General features: G+C 43.0%; 4 protein-coding genes across 10 annotated transcripts in view; 1 reads left to right on the forward strand and 3 right to left on the reverse strand.

Annotated features, from left to right (window-relative positions):
- Positions 1-4,422, reverse strand: part of LOC107756961 (mitotic checkpoint protein BUB3-like) — a 5,865-nt gene extending 1,443 nt beyond the window's left edge. Inside the window, exons 1-6 of one of the 3 annotated variants that reach the window (XM_016574297.1) lie at positions 4,334-4,418; positions 3,018-3,214; positions 2,866-2,935; positions 2,641-2,792; positions 2,064-2,093; positions 1,839-2,018 (exon numbers count right to left, since the gene is read on the reverse strand). In XM_016574297.1, coding sequence (XP_016429783.1) covers positions 1,839-2,018; positions 2,064-2,093; positions 2,641-2,792; positions 2,866-2,935; positions 3,018-3,214; positions 4,334-4,403 — 699 coding nt within the window. In that variant the 5' untranslated portion in view covers positions 4,404-4,418. Of the gene's footprint in view, positions 1-1,838; positions 2,019-2,063; positions 2,094-2,640; positions 2,793-2,865; positions 2,936-3,017; positions 3,215-4,318 lie in introns of all 3 variants that reach the window. The other 2 variants (XM_016574299.1, XM_016574298.1) reach the window with 2 other exon arrangements.
- A 3,838-nt stretch (positions 4,423-8,260) lies between these two features.
- hmx3b (H6 family homeobox 3b) lies at positions 8,261-9,025 on the reverse strand. Its single transcript, XM_016574273.1, has 2 exons — positions 8,866-9,025; positions 8,261-8,664 (listed from the first exon to the last, which is right to left on the reverse strand). The coding sequence occupies exons 1-2, from the start codon at positions 9,023-9,025 to the stop codon at positions 8,261-8,263; spliced, it is 564 nt and encodes a 187-aa protein (XP_016429759.1).
- Positions 9,026-11,795: 2,770 nt separating this feature from the next.
- LOC107756962 (putative uncharacterized protein DDB_G0290521) lies at positions 11,796-13,443 on the reverse strand (the record flags this gene model as incomplete). The annotated part of the gene is made up of 2 exons (XM_016574300.1): positions 13,232-13,443; positions 11,796-12,446 (listed from the first exon to the last, which is right to left on the reverse strand). Coding segments are annotated over exons 1-2 (810 nt in total), but the record flags the coding sequence as incomplete, so codon positions are not given.
- A 1,973-nt stretch (positions 13,444-15,416) lies between these two features.
- LOC107756959 (poly(ADP-ribose) glycohydrolase) overlaps positions 15,417-20,000 on the forward strand; it is a 23,269-nt gene continuing 18,685 nt past the window's right edge. For 3 of the 5 annotated variants that reach the window (XM_016574290.1, XM_016574292.1, XM_016574295.1), the window contains exons 1-3: positions 15,417-15,836; positions 17,045-17,195; positions 17,498-17,626. In XM_016574290.1, coding sequence (XP_016429776.1) covers positions 15,508-15,836; positions 17,045-17,195; positions 17,498-17,626 — 609 coding nt within the window. In that variant the 5' untranslated portion in view covers positions 15,417-15,507. The other 2 variants (XM_016574294.1, XM_016574291.1) reach the window with 2 other exon arrangements.

Consider the following 20,000-nt stretch of genomic DNA (forward strand, 5'->3'; position numbering starts at 1 on the left):
AGCGGTGGTACAGCAGCCGTGGCGACGGGACGTGACGTCTCCGTTCCCTCCTTCAGGGAACGAGGGTTACATGCGTAACCGAGACATTTCCTTTCAGTCGGTCACTACGAGTCACGTCGTGACCAACGAATTGGGATTCCCTACCAAAGCGCCATGGATGTTGCCCCTTCCAGTGCCCTGTGCGAGTCACCTGCGCCCCTTTTTAGTGTAGGCCGGGGCTTGCAACAAGAAGACCATTCACCGTTGTTGTAGCTCTACCCACTCAGTGAGATTGGATAACACTGGGAAAACGTAACCGTTCCACTTGGAACAGGGACGCTGCGGAAGCCCCATCCTTCCCGAAGGAGGTTTCGGAAGTAAATACACATGTGAACATCAGTTTAGGTTCATATGGAAAATTGGAGGTGATTGTAACCCTCATGGAATGGCAGAAGTCTGCCGGGGAAACACAGGCTCTGAGGCTATACCGTGGACTTTACTCGTATGGGTCTCAATCAGTAGAAGATATGCTTAACACCCGGTCATGCATGAAGAAAAAATACCATCATGTACCGTGAAACCGGTATAATTTTGAAAAATACCGTGATATAAATTTTTGGTCATACTGCCCAGCACTATTAGTGTCCTTGAATATTTGAGAGTTTTTCTATATTATTCTTATGTTAATTTATGTATGTGCATAGAGAAAAAAAATTCACTGCACATCGTATTATGTATGGATGTGTGTGTGAGACAAAATTCAATTTGAATTGAAATGGAAACGAACTACAGTACTTGTCTAAAGTTCGGAAACATTACAACTTTTAAATCTTTTGAATGGCGTCTCTTCTGCTCACCAAAGCTGCATTTATTTGATCAGAAATACTGTAAAAGCAGTGAAATATTATTATAATTTCAAACAGCAGTTTTCTATGTGAATATCTGTTAAACTGTAATGTATTTCTGTGATGCGCAGCTGTATTTTCAGCATCATTACTCCAGTCTTCAGTGTCACATGATCTTCAGAAATCATTCTAATATGCTGATTTGCTGCTCAAGAAACATCTCTGATTATTATCAGTTGAAAACAGTTGTGCTGCACAATATTCTTGTGGAAACCGTGAAGTACTACAATTTAATATTTTAGGGTGCGTGTATTTTTTCATATAAATTAATACTTTTATTCATCAAGGATGCATTAAATTGATAAAATGTGACAGTAAAGACATTTCTAAAGATTAAAAAAAAAAAAGTTCTTTTGAACTTTCTATTCATCAAAGAATCCAGAAAAAAGTTTCACAAAATATTTATATTTTTAACATTGAAAATAATCAGTACCATTATAAGTAACTGAGCACCAGCAAATCAGCAACACTGAAGACTGGAGTAATGATGCTGAAAATTCAGCTTTGATCACAGAAATAAATTAGAGTTTAACAGATATTCACATAGAAAACAGCTGTTTTACATTATAATAATATTTCAGAATTTTTACTGTATTTTTGCTCAAATAAATGCAGCCTTGATAAGCAGAAGAGACTTCATTACAAAACATTTAAAAATCATTGTTTCAAAATTTTTGACAAGTACCATACATGAATAAAAATTTATTACATTTGCATCAATTTTTATGAATAATGTGTCACTCCATTGTTTACAGTCTGATTTAACCCTGTGGTAACTAGTGCATGTGAACAGGGTGATGCAAAAGATTGTACTGATAAATGCTTATTTTCTATTGTGTGTTTAGCTCACTAACTGCTATAAAATGATTGCCTTTCATCCATGATGATAAAGAAAAACATTTTTAACAAACCCATGGAAACTGAATTTGTCAAACTAGTCTGTGTGTGTCTGACCTGTTTGTTGGGGAAAGCTCGTATGCAGCGCGTCTGGTATTTCAGGCTGGACTCTCGTCTCTGCTGCACGTATCCCATGTTCCTCAGATCCCAGACGAGCACACGCCGCCCCGCCGTCCCCACGATCAGCCGGTCTCCAGCCACAGACAGCGTGTAGACCTGAAACACAGCCACAGACAGCTGAAACACAGACACAGACACCTGAAACACAGACAGCGTGTAGACCTGAAACACAGTCACAGACAGCGTGTAGACCTGAAACACAGACACAGACAGCGTATAGACCTGAAACAGTCACAGACAGCGTGTAGACCTGAAACACAGACAGCGTGTAGACCTGAAACACAGATGTAGACCTGAAACACAGACAGCTGAAACAGTCACAGACAGCGTGTAGACCTGAAACACAGACAGCTGAAACAGTCACAGACAGCGTGTAGACCTGAAACACAGACAGCTGAAACAGTCACAGACAGCGTGTAGACCTGAAACACAGACAGCTGAAACAGTCACAGACAGCGTGTAGACCTGAAACACAGACAGCTGAAACAGTCACAGACAGCGTGTAGACCTGAAACACAGACAGCTGAAACAGTCACAGACAGCGTGTAGACCTGAAACACAGACAGCTGAAACAGCGTGTAGACCTGAAACACAGTCACAGACAGATTGTAGACCTGAAACAGTCACAGACAGATTGTAGACCTGAAACACAGTCACAGACAGATTGTAGACCTGAAACACAGACACAGATCAGAGCCGCTCCTGCGCCAGAGCCGCTGTGTCCCTCACGTCTGCTCACCTTCTCGGGCTGCGTGAAGGTCCCGGCGTTGCAGGGCGTTCTGGGGTCCCAGAGCCTCACAGACATGTCCCAGCTGCCCGTCACCATCACGTTGACCTCCGGACAGTACTCCACACAGCGGATGGGAGCATCGTGCGTCCCCACGATCGTGTCTGACGAAGAGCACAGATACAGTCACACACCAGCGTGATCGTTTACTTGCCAGCGTCTGGTGTTTAAACTCACCCTGATCCGTGTTCAGATCGTGCGTCTTCAGCTGGTTGTCCAGACCGCCGCTCCACGCGTGAGCCGGATCCTGAAACGGCACGAGACAGAGTTCAAACACAGCAGTGAATGAATCCGTGAATCTCCAGTGTTTCTACAGTGATGCTCCTCACATAGAAAGCGCAGTCCAGCACCGGCGCCAGATGCTGGTACTTCATCCTCATGCTGTTAGCGCTGACGTCGAACAGACGGACCGTACAGTCCCACGACGACACCAGCAGGAACTGAGCCGAGCTCGGGCTGAACTTAACAGCCGAGACGCTGTCCTCCGGACCCTGGGTCAGCTTGAACTCATTGGCTCCGGTCATCTGAGAGCACACACACACACACACGCATTACATCATCAGCTCCTGCACGGAGTGTGTGTTTGTGCTGATTCCTCAGGTCACGTGTGTGATCCGGGTAGGGTTGCACCAGCCATTAGTAAGTTCTTACTTAAATTAGAACGTTAAGTTTACACTTGATGCTTAGTAACTACTAGCTAGTTTGTAACTAAATCTATACATTATTTGGTTGCACCAGTTGTTCGTAAGGCAGGACGTAACAAGTAGTTCGTAAACTCTCTGTAAAGTAATGTGTAGTCGCATAATATGACGTTTACCCTAAATCATCCAATAGAAACCTTCAAATACGCGAGCAGAACTTGTTTACATGCTATGAATTTTAATATATCCGTCATTCTAACTTCTTTTGCCTCACGTATACTAAAGGTAAAAATATAAACAAGTTTACATTAAAAACGATACATTAATAACATTAGTCTATATGTAAGCTATTTTTATATGTAAAAAACATCCAGAAGCTGTAATTGAAATAAATAAGGATTAATAAATACTGAAAGAAAGAAAAAACGTAAGAAATGCCATTTATTTGAGACAGCGTGTAACGTTAGACCTGAAACAGAGGCGGGGACATTCTAAAACATGAAAAACGCTTAACGTAACTAAACACAGACCAGGGAAACCCAAATTTCTGTCAAACCTTACTTGTAATAAACACTAACTACAGTCAAAAGAACGAGCCCTTAATCCACGGGTAAAGTGAATAACATCACGTCAAGCGTTTTAGAATGTCCCCAGAGGCGCGCTGTACAGCAGATGGGTGTTGAAGACGAGCTAAAGAAAGAAACAAAGTACGTTTATTCACATATTGTTCTTTCTCTTAATATGTACGTGAGTGTAAATGTCAGCAGCATCATATAAGCCTAAAGGATTGTAGGATGACTCAGGAACTAAACTCGAGTAACGTTAAACCGACATTATGACTGAATTTAAACTCTACACATCACATGCTAACCGCCGCGTTTGTATTCAGAACTAAAACTTCCGCTGTGATAAGCTCTCTGAAACACAGCTGATCGTTTTATTTCACATAATAGTTTATTAAAATAAGCAGAATTTCCGTTAAATCTCACCGCGCCGCTCTTCTCTGCTGCCGCTCTGCCGCTCATCGACGCTCTTCTCTGATTGGACGCGTTCACAGCAGAGCTCTGCTCTCATTGGTCCGTTTCAAAACTCCCTCTAACGTTCTTTAGCAATGATTGGTTACAAGGATTTACTTCCGGGCACGAGCGAGGACACGAAACAACAAAAAATCGCGAGATGTTGTGCATTTCCGCCTGTTGAAGATGAGTGTTTTAATTTAATCAATGCGATCATCGCAGATAAAACATTTGTGCTACATTTCTAAGAATAAAACGAGGAATTATAGTTGTTTTCATCAGCGTTATATTTGTCTGAGATGATATTTACTGTCAGTCATTAGTCAGCATGTTTTTATTTATTTGCCAATATAATTCTATGATGTTCACTGAATAATAACTAAGAACCTGCCCGAGTTTAATCACATTCTGTCTCTGATTGTGATACTATGATATGGAATTATGTCATCATTTACATGATATAACAAAATAAGGGGGGCGTTTGGGTAATTCAATGGTACTTCTGGGCTTCTTTAGTTATATTAAATTAAATCCAATAAAGGTTTATGCTCTATTCCGTGCTTGAGCACCTTCCCTTTCCCCTTGATGCCCAAAGTGCCCTTTTGTCAAGCCATTTTTGTAATTAAACGCCCTTTTGTGAAGGCCTGCCCAATCTAACTATTAGTAAAATTAATGAATAATAATTTAGCTGTAAATAAAATGATCCACATGACGACCTTTCACCTGACGCTCTCATCCGGGATCTCTGGTATTTAGCGCGCTCTGCCTTGCTTTCAATAACGTCCGCGGCTGAAGCGCTGTGCTTGTTTACTTACATTATTAAATTATTATTATTTGACAAGAGCTACATGAAGCCAGCATGCACAGCTGCTGATTATATTGTTGTGTGTAGCCTGTGGAAGCTGCAGCAAGGGGCTATAATATTTGTGTTCAGTATTTTCCTAATGACAATTTTATGATTGGTTTATAAAGGCTACGAACACAGAAGAGGGCAGGAAATATATTTTATAGTTTCTATACTAAATGATATGTCGATCAGTAGACTATATTCATATAGTTAATTTATTTATTACCTGGAGATGACTTGAAAAACACACATAAACCATGTATTTTCGCAGTCGTGTGTTTATTGTGGTCATGTTTCATCAGTTTAAAGGTTTCTGCTGTTTTATTCAGCTCAGCTACAGCAGATACTGGTGTTCCTGCAGGTCATACGTTATTCTTCTTCTGCTTCGAGAATGAATGAAACACATGTTTACTTCTCCGCATGTTACACACAAATAAAGCCTCAGGTTAAGCAAAGACTATGATCCTGTGTCTGGATTTAAATCTTAAACCTCTTCGTGAACACACCTGCCCGAATAAAGCGCTGGGGACCAATTTACATTTTATTAAAATTAAATATTTATTAAATATTAAAAACGCAGCTAATGTAGTTGTACACACAGCAATATAAACAAAGCCTGTTCTCTTTGGTTCTTGCGGTTTGATTGGGAAAAGTTTAAAGTGTGTCGACGGGTCTGGTCTTTTTAATGTTATCTGACTAAAAACTATTCATACTTTGAACTATTATTATTATTACTACAGTATTTATTTAAAAAACGTAGAGTGCCTTAAAAATTATTATCACAGTTTTCTCATCCTCCGAATTATACTTATCCATCCTGTTTTTATTATCATTCTCATTCAAAAAATTATGTGAATAAATTCAGAACAGGATTATAATATAATTATATTTTAAATAAGACAGAAATATTTTTTTCTACAACAGCAACAGTAGTGTTTACAACAGCAAAACCACCATACGCTGTAAACTCAATAATAATAATAATAATATCAATATTCAGTTTGTAATTCCAGAGTAATTAAGAGGTGCAAAGACAAATTTCTGTAACTTTTAAACGTAAAATGGTCTTTTCTGTTCTATTTCTTTTTCAGAACTGCGTCACTGCTGCTGTATCAATACAGAACTCGCGAAGCAGCAAGCAATGCGTCACGGTGTATTGCTCTGTTGATATTTTGAGCACAGCCCTATTTAAAGCTTGTTCCAGGCGCCCCTTCATCCTCTTCATCATCCTCTTCCTCCTCTAGCGTGTCTCTTCTCTCTGTGCTCCTGCTTTAATCACTGCATCTGCGAGAATACAGACATGTGAAGCTAATCTTCAGGAAAATATAAAAACTAACCATGAAAATATCTTAAACATGTAAAACAACTCCGGGAGACAAAATGTAGAATTTGTGTGGAGAGTGTTTAATATGCAGTCGAGCTTCATGAATATTGGTTATTAATTCTGAACTTCTGAAAATGCTGAAGCTCTTTCACAGTTCTGCAGCTGCTTCGTCAGACTCTCGGCATCAGAGGACACGCTACTGTAGGCTGCTAATAATAATAATAATAATAATAATAATAATACTCCTCTTTTGTTGGAAGATGATCCCGTGCCGCGCACGCTGGTTTCCAGCCAGTCGCTTATGAAAATCTGATGTGAATTAGTCTATCTTTAAAAAAAAAAAAAAGTTGTCTTTCTCTTTATTTATTCCTTCCCTTTCTAGCTTGTACTTATTTGAACAATGCCTAAAACTCGGTATCTCAGCACTTCTCTTTAAGAAGAATCGCTTTATTCCGCAAGTGTAAGTCGCTTTGGATAAAAGCATCTGCTAAATGATTAAATGTAAATTATGACTGTAATAATGCATATAGTCTTTTGCCTTTACAGCTGGGTCAGATGCAGCATGCAGACATGGTTTCGTAGCGATTGGTCCAGTTTAAGATCTAAAACCCTGATTATTTACTGATATTATTATTATACATGAAGCGAATTCTTACGCATTTGTAGTTAAATGAAGGCTACATTAAGATTTTAATATTTGTGCGGTTTTACAGAGAATATTTGTAATAATGAAAATTCACGAATTTCCGAAAATATAAATGCTATTAATACTAAGAAATTAAATATTAATTCAGCTGATTTATTTTGCGCGCCGTAACCTGTTGTTGGTAAACATTGCGAGAGAAGAATAATTCACGAGAATCAAACTATAATTATCATAATGCGCAGTGAATCAAACTCATATTTCTCCTCATTAAAGCATTAATCGATTGTTTAAACATCAGATTTTATTGAACGCGGCGAATGACTGAAATTCTTTGACAGAATGATAATTACATGTTTTAATTAAGGTTATAATATAATTTTAGCAAATGCGTAAAACCCGCGCGTTCATAAAAACACACTGTATGATGATTTCTATTCTCTGTTGTCTATATTATTAAAGATAAATAATGAGATAATAAATTAAAATAAAGAAAATACAAGAGTAGCTCATAATTACAATAGAAGCGCTTTATTAAGTCGCATCTTCAGAATCACAAACACATTCAATAATGAACATTTACTCATGATCATATAAAAATCCTCTAAAGCCCAGACAAACTCACCGATTATTTCACAAACCTCATAATTCATAATTTCAGGCGTTTGTCGGAGAATAAAATAGATATTTACTAGTGCATGTGAACATTCAGACTGAGAAATAAAGTCAATAACAATTAGATTCAGTACAACACTGGAGTCCTGAAATGTATCTGGATGTAAAAAGAACATGAAAATACACAGAAAACCCCCAAAACATTGTGTTTCCAGCCTTCCCTTGTTTTACACAAGAACCGAGACTGAGCCACTTTAGTGCGGAAGAGACAGGTATGGGAAAATAATAATAATAATGATAATAACAATAATACTAATAATAATAAACAGCTGCACCTGTCATTAGCGGACCCAAGTGCTCTTCCTCAGCAAAGCAAGATTTGTTCTAATAAAAATAGGTTCCTGACAGAGTTGAACTCCTGGATCAGAGGATGCACGCTCTGATGGGTTAGTTAGCTGGTTAGTTAGCTGGTTAGTCGAGTCTCTCTCACACGGGTCTGATCAGCGCGTGCGGGTAATAAAGCGCGTGCGTGAAGGCCAGCCCCGCGTGCTCGTGGTAGAGGACGGGCACGCGCACGGTCCTCTGCGCGTGCCCGTGGCTGGCGGCCTCCAGCTCGGCGGAGATCTGTCTCTTCCACTTGTTCCTGCGGTTCTGGAACCAGATCTTCACCTGCGTCTCGCTCAGCTGCAGCGCCGCGGCCAGGCCGGCCCGCTCCGAGCTGCTCAGGTAGCGCTTCAGCTCGAAGGTGGACTCCAGCTGGAACACCTGAGCGCGGGAGAACACGGTCCTGGTCTTCTTCTTGCGGCACAGCTTCTTCTGCTCGTCCGAGTCCGAGTCCTCCAGAACAACCTCCTCATCCTCCGCTTCTGTGGAGTCTCTGATTCCAGCTGCTGCTCGACACACAAAACACACAAAACACTGTACTTTTGACCAGTTTAAACGCTTTCGTGATTACCAGAATGAACTCTTCAGTGTCTTAAATCAGCGGGTGATCTCAGCTCATTTCCTACAGGTCTGTGAACACATACTCATACTAATACTAATACTAATACTAGTACTAATGGGTGTAAAGAGCGGCTGCAGGTTCTCACCCGCGGGGGTGCTCGGGTGTCCGCCGGCGCAGCACCAGGGTCCGAGCCGCAGGAAGCTGAGATCCGGGACATTCATGTGAGCTCTGGGTTTCTCGGGTTTGTTCAGCAGGTTCCTGATGGAAAACGGAGAATCTTTCACTTCTTGTGTTTTTTCCTCCATCGGTGAGACTGTCACTGATGATGATGAAGAAGAAAGTTACTCCAGTCTGAAGTGAGAAGCGCAGCGCGGATCCATATGAGAAGAACTGACGCGATTCTGCCGCGCGCTGAGAGATGATGATGATGACAATCAAAAGGTAAAGAGAGAGAGAGAGAGAGAGGGGTGGGTGTGTGTGTGTGTGTGAGAGAGAGAGAGAGTGTGTGTGTGAGAGAGAGAGAGTGTGTGTGTAAGAGATTTATGTTTTTATGAACACGTTCATATTTCCGCTGCGAGCGCTGTCAGACTCCGCATGCGTGCAGTGTTTCCGTCACAGACTCGACAGAAACATGAAGAGTGAACCTCGTGCAGTGCACTGCGAGACAAGTGTACTAGTGCTGGTCATTTAGATCAAGCATGAGGAAATATCAGGAGGAAAAGAAATAAACATCAAAGTATGACATAAAACACTGTTTTTACTATTTGTTACTAGGAATAATATTCTGTTATTAAGTCTTTCTGCCTAAATATCTGTATAATTTCACTAGTGATTTAGTTTGTTTTTAGACGGGGTCTGTGTGGATTTATTGAGCAGCAGTAATGAGAGTGAAATCACAGACCTTACAGTAAACTACATTAAACTCACACCAGAGCTGATGGTGAGCTGCTGCTGGACCACAAGAGACCACAAGAGACCAGCGCTGCCCTCTGCTGCTCAAACCAGACAGCACACACGAGACCAGTTCATGAGGTTTATTCAGCTCCGGTTCAGCCACACAAACACCAGACCCACCGATCTCAGATCAGCAGCCGGCAGCGAGCAATAAGACACCGAATCCATCAAAAACTAACAGGAATATAAACCAAGTCTAACGATAGTTTCATTTTAAAAGTGAAAAGACTTCATAAAAACAGACTTCAACTCATTTGCTGCGATATAATTTATTTATATGATGTAAAGAGTCTTACAACACAAATAACTAGAGAACTATCAAATGATCCATTAAGAGTCCAACACAGTTCCGTTACAGAAAAGAGTCTTATTACGCGATCGCTGTGTGAATCTCACCAGAGGAGATCCTCGAGCTGAGAAACAGCATCAACATGTTTAATACATGAAAACTACAGCATACATCTTATTAACAGCTCAATTAGCTCGTCTGGTGTATGTGACACACAGATGTTAATCCGACATATTCCTGGTCGATCATCTTGGCCATGGTGCTCAGCTGTTGCTGGTTCCTGCAGAAACGGTTCAGTCTGTCAATGTCAAACTCGTTTCTGATGAGAGCAGCGTTTCTTCATGACACACGCCTGTGCTTCACTCACCGATCTTACAGTCTCTGTAGTACTTCTCGATGGGATAGTCTGGTGAAGCCCACGCCGCCCATCCACTCGATGCAACACACTGATCTCAGAACAGCATCGCAGCTCGTTTCTGCCACAGAATAATACAAATTAAAAAAGGTGACTTTGTGACTCTTTATCTCACAATTCAGACTTTTTTTGTACAAATCTGAACTGAGAGATATAAATTCCAAATTCATTTTCCGTGGCAGTTTTCAGATGAGGCGTGAGTGCTGGACTGACCTCCGCGGTGAAGTACTTGGCCATGCAGGCCTCTTTAATGAAGGACCGTCCGGACTCCTTCAGACGAGCAGCATTGCAGGTCAGCAGTCGATTGTAGTTCCAGCTGCATGGCCACATGAGCGATCTGCTGCTGCATGCCCTGCTCTCACACACACACACACACACACTCACACACACATACTCTCTCTCTCACACACACACTCTCTCTCTCTCACACACACACTCTCTCTCTCTCACACACACACTCTCTCTCTCTCACACACACACTCTCTCTCTCTCACACACACACTCTCTCTCTCTCACACACACACTCTCTCTCTCTCACACACACACTCTCTCTCTCTCACACACACACTCTCTCTCTCTCACACACACACTCTCTCTCTCTCACACACACACTCTCTCTCTCTCACACACACACTCTCTCTCTCTCACACACACACTCTCTCTCTCTCACACACACACTCTCTCTCTCTCACACACACACTCTCTCTCTCTCACACACACACTCTCTCTCTCTCACACACACACACACACACACTCACACACACATACTCTCTCTCTCACACACACACACAGACACACACACATGCACTGACAGTATCAGATGAGAACAAAACATGAACTGAATGGATCTGAATAATGACACTATTGTCTCCTGCTTTACAGATGAAATAGAATTTGTCACATAATTGATGAATTTCACAATATTAACAGTTATTTTCTGTATTTTATAAAGCGCTGTGGAAATAAACATGAACTGAAGCACACCTGCGCTGCAGCATCCTGATGGCGTATTTATAACCGTGACCCACTTTCCTATGGGATGATATTAGACTCAAAATGATTAATAGATGCACGCACAATTATCCATGTACTGCATACATTTTATACATGTATCTTACTAACCACAAACAAATGCCTTTCAGGATGAAATGATTGTGCAGCGATTTGTACAAATACAGACATGTTTGTGAATAAAAACGTTCTGTTCTGCATTAATATTTCATAAATTGCTCATGCAAAAAGGAATCCATGCATATGTGGATCAGGCGACACGCGTGCATTAATTCACGTCTCTTCTGAATCGATTCAGAACACACACAGCGTGTGTGAGAGTGTGCGTGTGTATGTGAATGAGAGTGTGTGTGTGTGAATGAGAGTGTGTGTGCGTGAGAGTGTGAGTGTGTGTGAATGAGTGTGTGCGTGAGAGTGTGTGTGAGAGTGTGTGTGTGAGTGTGTGTGTGTGTGTGTGTGAATGAGTATGAGTCTGATCGGAGAGCGTGTGAGTCTGATTAGAGCGTGTGGGAGTTTGAGTCTGATCGGAGAGCGTGTGAGTCTGATCGGAGAGTTTATGAGTCTGATCGGAGAGCATGTGAGTCTGATTAGAGAGTGTGGGAGTTTGAGTCTGATCGGAGAGTTTATGAGTCTGATCGGAGAGCGTTTGAGTCTGATCGGAGAGTTTATGAGTCTGATCGGAGAGCGTGTGAGTCTGATTAGAGAGTGTGGGAGTCTGAGTCTGATCGGAGAGCGTGTGAGTCTGATTAGAGTGTGTGGGAGTCTGAGTCTGATCAGAGAGTGTGGGAGTCTGAGTCTGATCAGAGAGCGTGTGAGTCTGATCGGAGAGTTTATGAGTCTGATCGGAGAGCGTGTGAGTCTGATTAGAGAGTGTGGGAGTCTGAGTCTGATCAGAGAGTGTGGGAGTCTGAGTCTGATCGGAGAGCGTATGAGTCTGAGTCTGATAGGAGAGCGTATGAGTCTGATCGGAGAGCGTGTGAGTCTGATCGGAGAGAGTCTGATGAAGGAATCTCTCCAGACACATCAGAACCGTCTTCCTGTGCTGCTTCCATTCAGACTGAAAAACAAAAAACAACACACAATACAACAAAACACACAAGTGCTGTAGATTAAAGGCAGGCAGTGTGTAAGGGGCCGTTCACACAAACAGAACAGAACACAGGTATCTAGACGCAATATTAAAAAATGTTGCAAGAGATATCATATGAAAACAGTTCAACTTCTGTTTCGTTCCTTTGCTAGCTGTTTTTGAACACAAGAACACGATCTGTGTGAACTAACCCTAACAGAGCGATTCAGGAACAATTATTACTGATCATGTGGTCATAAACCCTCCTCATGCCAGTTTTTTGCCAATATTGATATGCTCAGATCAACAGACCAATCCCAGCGTTCACAAACACTGCAGCTCATGCCTATAGCAGTATCAGAACGTGCTTTAGCGCTGCTGAGAGCAAAAGATCTGCCAGCCAACAAATCAATGACTCGCATTCATATTCTGCTGAACACACTGCCTCTGATGGAGCAAAAAGCCTGATTTTATAATCGGTATTTATTATGTGGGATGATATTTTATCCCATTGAAATCAACTTATTAACAAAATGTGAATGTTTTTCAGGCATAGTGACCACTGGCTGTCAGGTTCAGTTACAATAAGTGTACACACTCACACACACACACACACACACACACACTCACACTCACACTCACACACACACACACACTCACACACTCTCTCTCTCTCGCTCTCTCTCTCTCTCTCTCTCTGGCTGCTATCCAGCATCCCAGCACACTGTAAATAGAGACACAATAACATGTTTATAACAAGATGAAAGACAAACCTCCTGCCAGTCGCGCGCTGGTATCAGTTCGTCATACGTCACGAGCAGCGTCCTCCATCCGCGCGTCTGTGTGCGACCCCGCAGCTCCCGAGCCAGACGGGATTTACCGGCCGCCGGTAACCCGCACAGAACACCGAGACACGCAGCAGCGGGAGACATACGGACACCGACCGCGCTCAGCTGACGTCACGCACTTCTTCTTTTAATTTTATTTAATTTAAAGGTGGTTTACCGCCACCTACTGGACTGGAGTGTGGGCAGTACTTTGAAAGAAAGGACAAGGAGAGAGAGAATTTTTTTTTTTTTACATATATATAAATATTTTTCCCCCCTATATATATCTATTAAATTCTTTCACTTATCCCAGTATTTTTCAAATAATTCATTAGGAGACTATGTATTTCCCTAGACATTGTTTTTCCTAGCAGATTTCCCACTGTCATGTTTTGTTTTCCATTTTGTGTTTCTAACTCCCTTCTTTCTTCTTCATACATTTTACAATCTAATAAAATAAGTTTGACTGTCTCAGTGACGTCACGAACTTCTTCTTCTTCTAATGTTTTATGGCGGATGGCAAACCAACTTCTTTTACCGCCACCAACTGGACTGGAGTGTGAAGCACCAATAATCAGAATCAGAATGAGCTTTATTGCCAGGTATGTTTACACATACGAGGAATTTGTTTTCGTGACAGAAGCTTCCACAGTGTAACAGAATGACAGTGACAGAACAAAAAACACACAGATAATAAAAAATAGAACGAGTAAAATAAGGAATAAAAAATATACAAATCGACAATCGACAATTGTATGTCCAGGTATAGAACAATAGACAGTTGTATGTACAGGTATATTATGTGCAAATTGAAATGTAGACTGAGTATGTGTGTTAGATAAATAAGTGTATGAGTGAATAAATAGTGTGTGTTCCACAGTTATTGTCAAGTGTTCATGAGAGGCCTGAGGGAAGAAACTGTGCCTGTGATGGCCTGCCATGTTAACTGCATCGTCCACAGACCTGTTTGCTCTGTAGGCAACATTATATATATATATAAAAATATACACACACACACACATATACATACATAAAAAAAATTCTCCTGATTAACCCTATTTCTTTAAAGTATTTTATAATAGCACCATATATTTTACCTTGTTCTGCATGCTCTTTCAAAAGCCTTGACAAATTAAATGATTCAACACCCACGTTTCTTACTTCCTTAATGAGTTTTAACCTTTTTTTCATATTTTTTTACATTTTATTAAAAGATGCTGTTTCTGCCTGATTACAAAGAATACATTGACCTGTTTCATGCTGTCCTGTATTAAACCGAGAGATTTAATCTAGTATGCTCTATTCAGATGCCAGAAATAACTATCTTCTTTCCTATTCCTCAAAGCACTTCTTCTATTTCATACTTGCTGCTGAATATTATACACACGTCTGCTCTTGCTATCACAGTCCCATACTTCTTGCCAATTTTTTTTAATGAATTCTTTAATTTTCCCTTTAACTTCATTTTTGCTAAGAGTCACTTGAATATCTATTTCTGTGTTTAAGAGCTTGCTTATCAGCCACTTCATTAGCCTCCACTCCCACATGAGCGGGAACACACAAACATGTTATTAAGCTTACATTACTTATCCTTAACTAACTTGCAAGAATCTCGTATATAATGTCTTGATGATTTTACTCCACGTGCGAGGCTCAATATTGCTGCATGAGAGTCAGAACACATTACCTAAACTTGGTTTTGCTTCCTCTACCCACTGGAGTGCTACCACCAAGGCGATTAATTCTGCTGTATGATCAGATATTATTTTCTTAATTCTAGTTTGAAACTTTGGTATAAACACTGCAGCAGCTGTTCTGCCAGAGATAGGGTCTTTAGAACCATCAGTATATATATGTAACCACGATGGATAAGTCTGATCTAAACACTTCTGTGCAATAATGTTCTTAGGGGTCTCTTTCTCATTCTTAATTTTCATTTGTATTAGAAAATCTACTATTGGCATAGCAAAAATCCGACGTCACGCGCTTCTGATGAACCCGCTGACCCCACCCACTCGCCGAATACCGGCCGCTCATTGGCTACTGGAGTTTTACGTCATGAAAACAGGAAGTGTGAAGCGCTTTAACTGGGAGTTTGATCCAGTAACGCGGAGGCTGCAGTAAAATAGTAACGTGAACACGTGATCGTCGTTTTACAGTGTTATTATCTGTTGTACGTTCATAAACGCGATCTTCATAACTGAGATTGAGTGGAGAGCGTGATGTCGGACTGTGAGCCGCTCGGGAAGCGCGCGAAGCGACCGATGAGAGACTCCAGATGCAGCCGGACTCTGGATGACTGGCTGCTGAAGCCCGTGGTGACCCAGAGAAGCTCTCATCAGCATCATCCCGAACCTGCGGGGTCCGAGCAGAATTCACGGAAGCAGGAGTGTCCGGAGAGCACGGATCCGTTCGGAGAGGAAAGCCCGGTAACCTCGGAGAAACCCAGACGAACCGGTTCTGCTCCGGTCTCAGATGCTGCCGCGAACACTGGGACGCGCAAATCCACAAACGTCTTCACTGAAGCTCCAGGGAAAGTCGCGTGCAGAAGGTGAGCAACGCAAAATATTTTTATTAGAAAACAGATGCGTGCGTCCAGCTGCTGTGACGGTGAATGCGCATGCGCTTAACGCGAATCGGGTGTGGCCACAGGCACGTTACGTAATTAATATTCATGAGCCATGACGAGTCTGGCACCGCCCCGAGCCGCTAAAAAGCCACATTTGCGTGTATATATAGTTTTAGGCCTAATAATTATACTTTTATGATAACAATGCTAGAGTGACTGTGGTTTGTGGAAAATGTAGTTTTTAATCTTTGCTATTTCTGTATCCGTGGACCGTGGCAACTATTAAAAGATTCAGACTTTGATACAAAAGTGTCCTCTAAACTTGTAAACGTCCTGGAAATGTAGTCACCTGCTGTTCAGCGCTAATATGGGCAGAACGTGACTGATCTGAGATCTGCTCTGATGCGGAAAGTGGAAGTGAGGAAAACGAAAGTGATTTCTGACACTCTGAAAGTTTGGTTCGTTACGGAGCGGACTGTGTTGTGTTCGGAGAGGTTCGAGTGAATGGATGTGGATCAGTGTCCGGCCCTGCTTCACCTGTCGCTCGCGCTGTTCGCCTTCTTCTGTCCGCTCGCGCTCCTGAGAGCCGCTGCGGTGCGTATCTATTATACAGTCTACAGATGCCAGAGCAGTATAATATAATGCACATATTTAGTCTCTATAGCCCTTTCAGATTCAGCTTTAGTGTAAGATCTGGTCAGGATGACTGTGCTGATGTTGTTGCAGAACATGACTCAGTTCTGTGGGATGATGAAGATGCGTCTGTCCGCGTGGAGGATCAAGTTCAGTCAGAGGAACTGCTCAGTTCTCAGAGGCTTTCGCAGATCTTCAGCGTGAGTTAAAGCTGCTGTAGGCCATTGCTAATGTCAGGCAATATACCTGCCAGGTGTGACTGAGAAAGCACACCTGAGGAGCCTCAGCCAATCAGAAACACTCTCTGTGTGTCAGTCATTTTGAGGCGTGGCCTTTTTAGTCCAGTCTAACGTGGTTAGCTGGTCTAAGTCTGTTTATTCTGGTGTGTTTTGCTGATAGGAGATCCACGGTCAAACCAGCATAAATACCACACACACAAACTGAAAACAGGCTGACGGACATTATTTATTAAATCATCTGCAATGCTTACAGTGCCTTTCCAGTCTCTCTGAGGATGTGATTGGATGTCCTCCTCATCCCTGATGAACTCATTACAGGGCAGCAGCTGCAGCAGGGGCTGATGGGAAGGCGTTCAGCGGTGACGTCACCGGGCTGGGTGTTCCTGTCAGTGACCTGAGGAGAGCGCCGGGGTGCAGCGGCCCGTTACCCGCCCTGAAGCCCACCGACAGCCACACGGTCCTGATCAGGGTGAGTTTAAGACCCGAACATCAAGGGTTTCAGCGCAGCATTCGCACACCTCAGCGCTCCAGTGAGTGTGAATGCTACGGCGCTTCGCTTTGAGCCTCCGAAATGGCAAATATTTGTAAATCAAAGCTTAACAGAAATAGCACTAATGAATGAGTGAAACACCTCTGATGAAAGGGACAAACACAAAGGCACAGTTATTGTGATATTAGCTACACAATTCATTATTATATACAAATGTTATTGTAGAAGTAGAAGTTAAGGCTGAATCGGGAGACATCTGAAGGTCTGTATTTGTTTCACAGACTGATTTGTTGCAGCCTGGTGAAGTTCCAGAGCCGTATCCGTCTCCAGATCAGCTGCAGGACCGCTGGGACGACACACACGTGAAACTACCCTGCTCCGAGCACAACCTGTTCCCTGTGGACCGTACGGTCAGACTAACACACACACACACACACTCACACACACTCACACACACTCACACACACTCACTCACTCACTCACTCTCACTCACTCTCACTCACATACTCACTCACACACACACTCACTCGCTCTCACTCACTCACTCACTCTCACTCACTCTCACTCACATACTCACTCACACACACACTCACTCGCTCTCACTCACTCACTCACTCTCACTCACTCTCACTCACATACTCACTCACACACACACTCACTCGCTCTCACTCACTCACTCACTCTCACTCACTCTCACTCACATACTCACTCACACACACACTCACTCGCTCTCACTCACTCACTCACTCTCACTCACTCTCACTCACATACTCACTCACACACACACTCACTCGCTCTCACTCACTCACTCACTCTCACTCACTCTCACTCACATACTCACTCACACACACACTCACTCGCTCTCACTCACTCACTCACTCTCACTCACTCTCACTCACATACTCACTCACACACACACTCACTCGCTCTCACTCACTCACTCACTCTCACTCACTCTCACTCACATACTCACTCACACACACACTCACTCGCTCTCACTCACTCACTCACTCTCACTCACTCTCACTCACATACTCACTCACACACACACTCACTCGCTCTCACTCACTCACTCACTCTCACTCACTCTCACTCACATACTCACTCACACACACACTCACTCGCTCTCACTCACTCACTCACTCTCACTCACTCTCACTCACATACTCACTCACACACACACTCACTCGCTCTCACTCACTCACTCACTCTCACTCACTCTCACTCACATACTCACTCACACACACACTCACTCGCTCTCACTCACTCACTCACTCTCACTCACTCTCACTCACATACTCACTCACACACACACTCACTCGCTCTCACTCACTCACTCACTCTCACTCACTCTCACTCACATACTCACTCACACACACACTCACTCGCTCTCACTCACTCACTCACTCTCACTCACTCTCACTCACATACTCACTCACACACACACTCACTCGCTCTCACTCACTCACTCACTCTCACTCACTCTCACTCACATACTCACTCACACACACACTCACTCGCTCTCACTCACTCACTCACTCTCACTCACTCTCACTCACATACTCACTCACACACACACTCACTCGCTCTCACTCACTCACTCACTCTCACTCACTCTCACTCACATACTCACTCACACACACACTCACTCGCTCTCACTCACTCACTCACTCTCACTCACTCTCACTCACATACTCACTCACACACACACTCACTCGCTCTCACTCACTCACTCACTCTCACTCACTCTCACTCACATACTCACTCACACACACACTCACTCGCTCTCACTCACTCACTCACTCTCACTCACTCTCACTCACATACTCACTCACACACACACTCACTCGCTCTCACTCACTCACTCACTCTCACTCACTCTCACTCACATACTCACTCACACACACACTCACTCGCTCTCACTCACTCACTCACTCTCACTCACTCTCACTCACATACTCACTCACACACACACTCACTCGCTCTCACTCACTCACTCACTCTCACTCACTCTCACTCACATACTCACTCACACACACACTCACTCGCTCTCACTCACTCACTCACTCTCACTCACTCTCACTCACATACTCACTCACACACACACTCACTCGCTCTCACTCACTCACTCACTCTCACTCACTCTCACTCACATACTCACTCACACACACACTCACTCGCTCTCACTCACTCACTCACTCTCACTCACTCTCACTCACATACTCACTCACACACACACTCACTCGCTCTCACTCACTCACTCACTCTCACTCACTCTCACTCACATACTCACTCACACACACACTCACTCGCTCTCACTCACTCACTCACTCTCACTCACTCTCACTCACATACTCACTCACACACACACTCACTCGCTCTCACTCACTCACTCACTCTCACTCACTCTCACTCACATACTCACTCACACACACACTCACTCGCTCTCACTCACTCACTCACTCTCACTCACTCTCACTCACATACTCACTCACACACACACTCACTCGCTCTCACTCACTCACTCACTCTCACTCACTCTCACTCACATACTCACTCACACACACACTCACTCGCTCTCACTCACTCACTCACTCTCACTCACTCTCACTCACATACTCACTCACACACACACTCACTCGCTCTCACTCACTCACTCACTCTCACTCACTCTCACTCACATACTCACTCACACACACACTCACTCGCTCTCACTCACTCACTCACTCTCACTCACTCTCACTCACATACTCACTCACACACACACTCACTCGCTCTCACTCA

This window comes from Sinocyclocheilus rhinocerous, unplaced genomic scaffold, assembly GCF_001515625.1.
Source record: "Sinocyclocheilus rhinocerous isolate Xijiao unplaced genomic scaffold, SAMN03320098_v1.1 scaffold3187, whole genome shotgun sequence".
Lineage (NCBI taxonomy): Eukaryota > Metazoa > Chordata > Actinopteri > Cypriniformes > Cyprinidae > Sinocyclocheilus > Sinocyclocheilus rhinocerous.

Coding starts and splice junctions, on each gene's coding strand:
- hmx3b (XM_016574273.1), bottom strand. CDS start 9,025: ATGGAGGAAAAAACACAAGAAGTGAAAGATTCTCCGTTTTCCATCAGG. Junction 8,665..8,865: donor ACACCCGAGCACCCCCGCGG/GTGAGAACCTGC, acceptor TGTGTCGAGCAG/CAGCTGGAATCAGAGACTCC.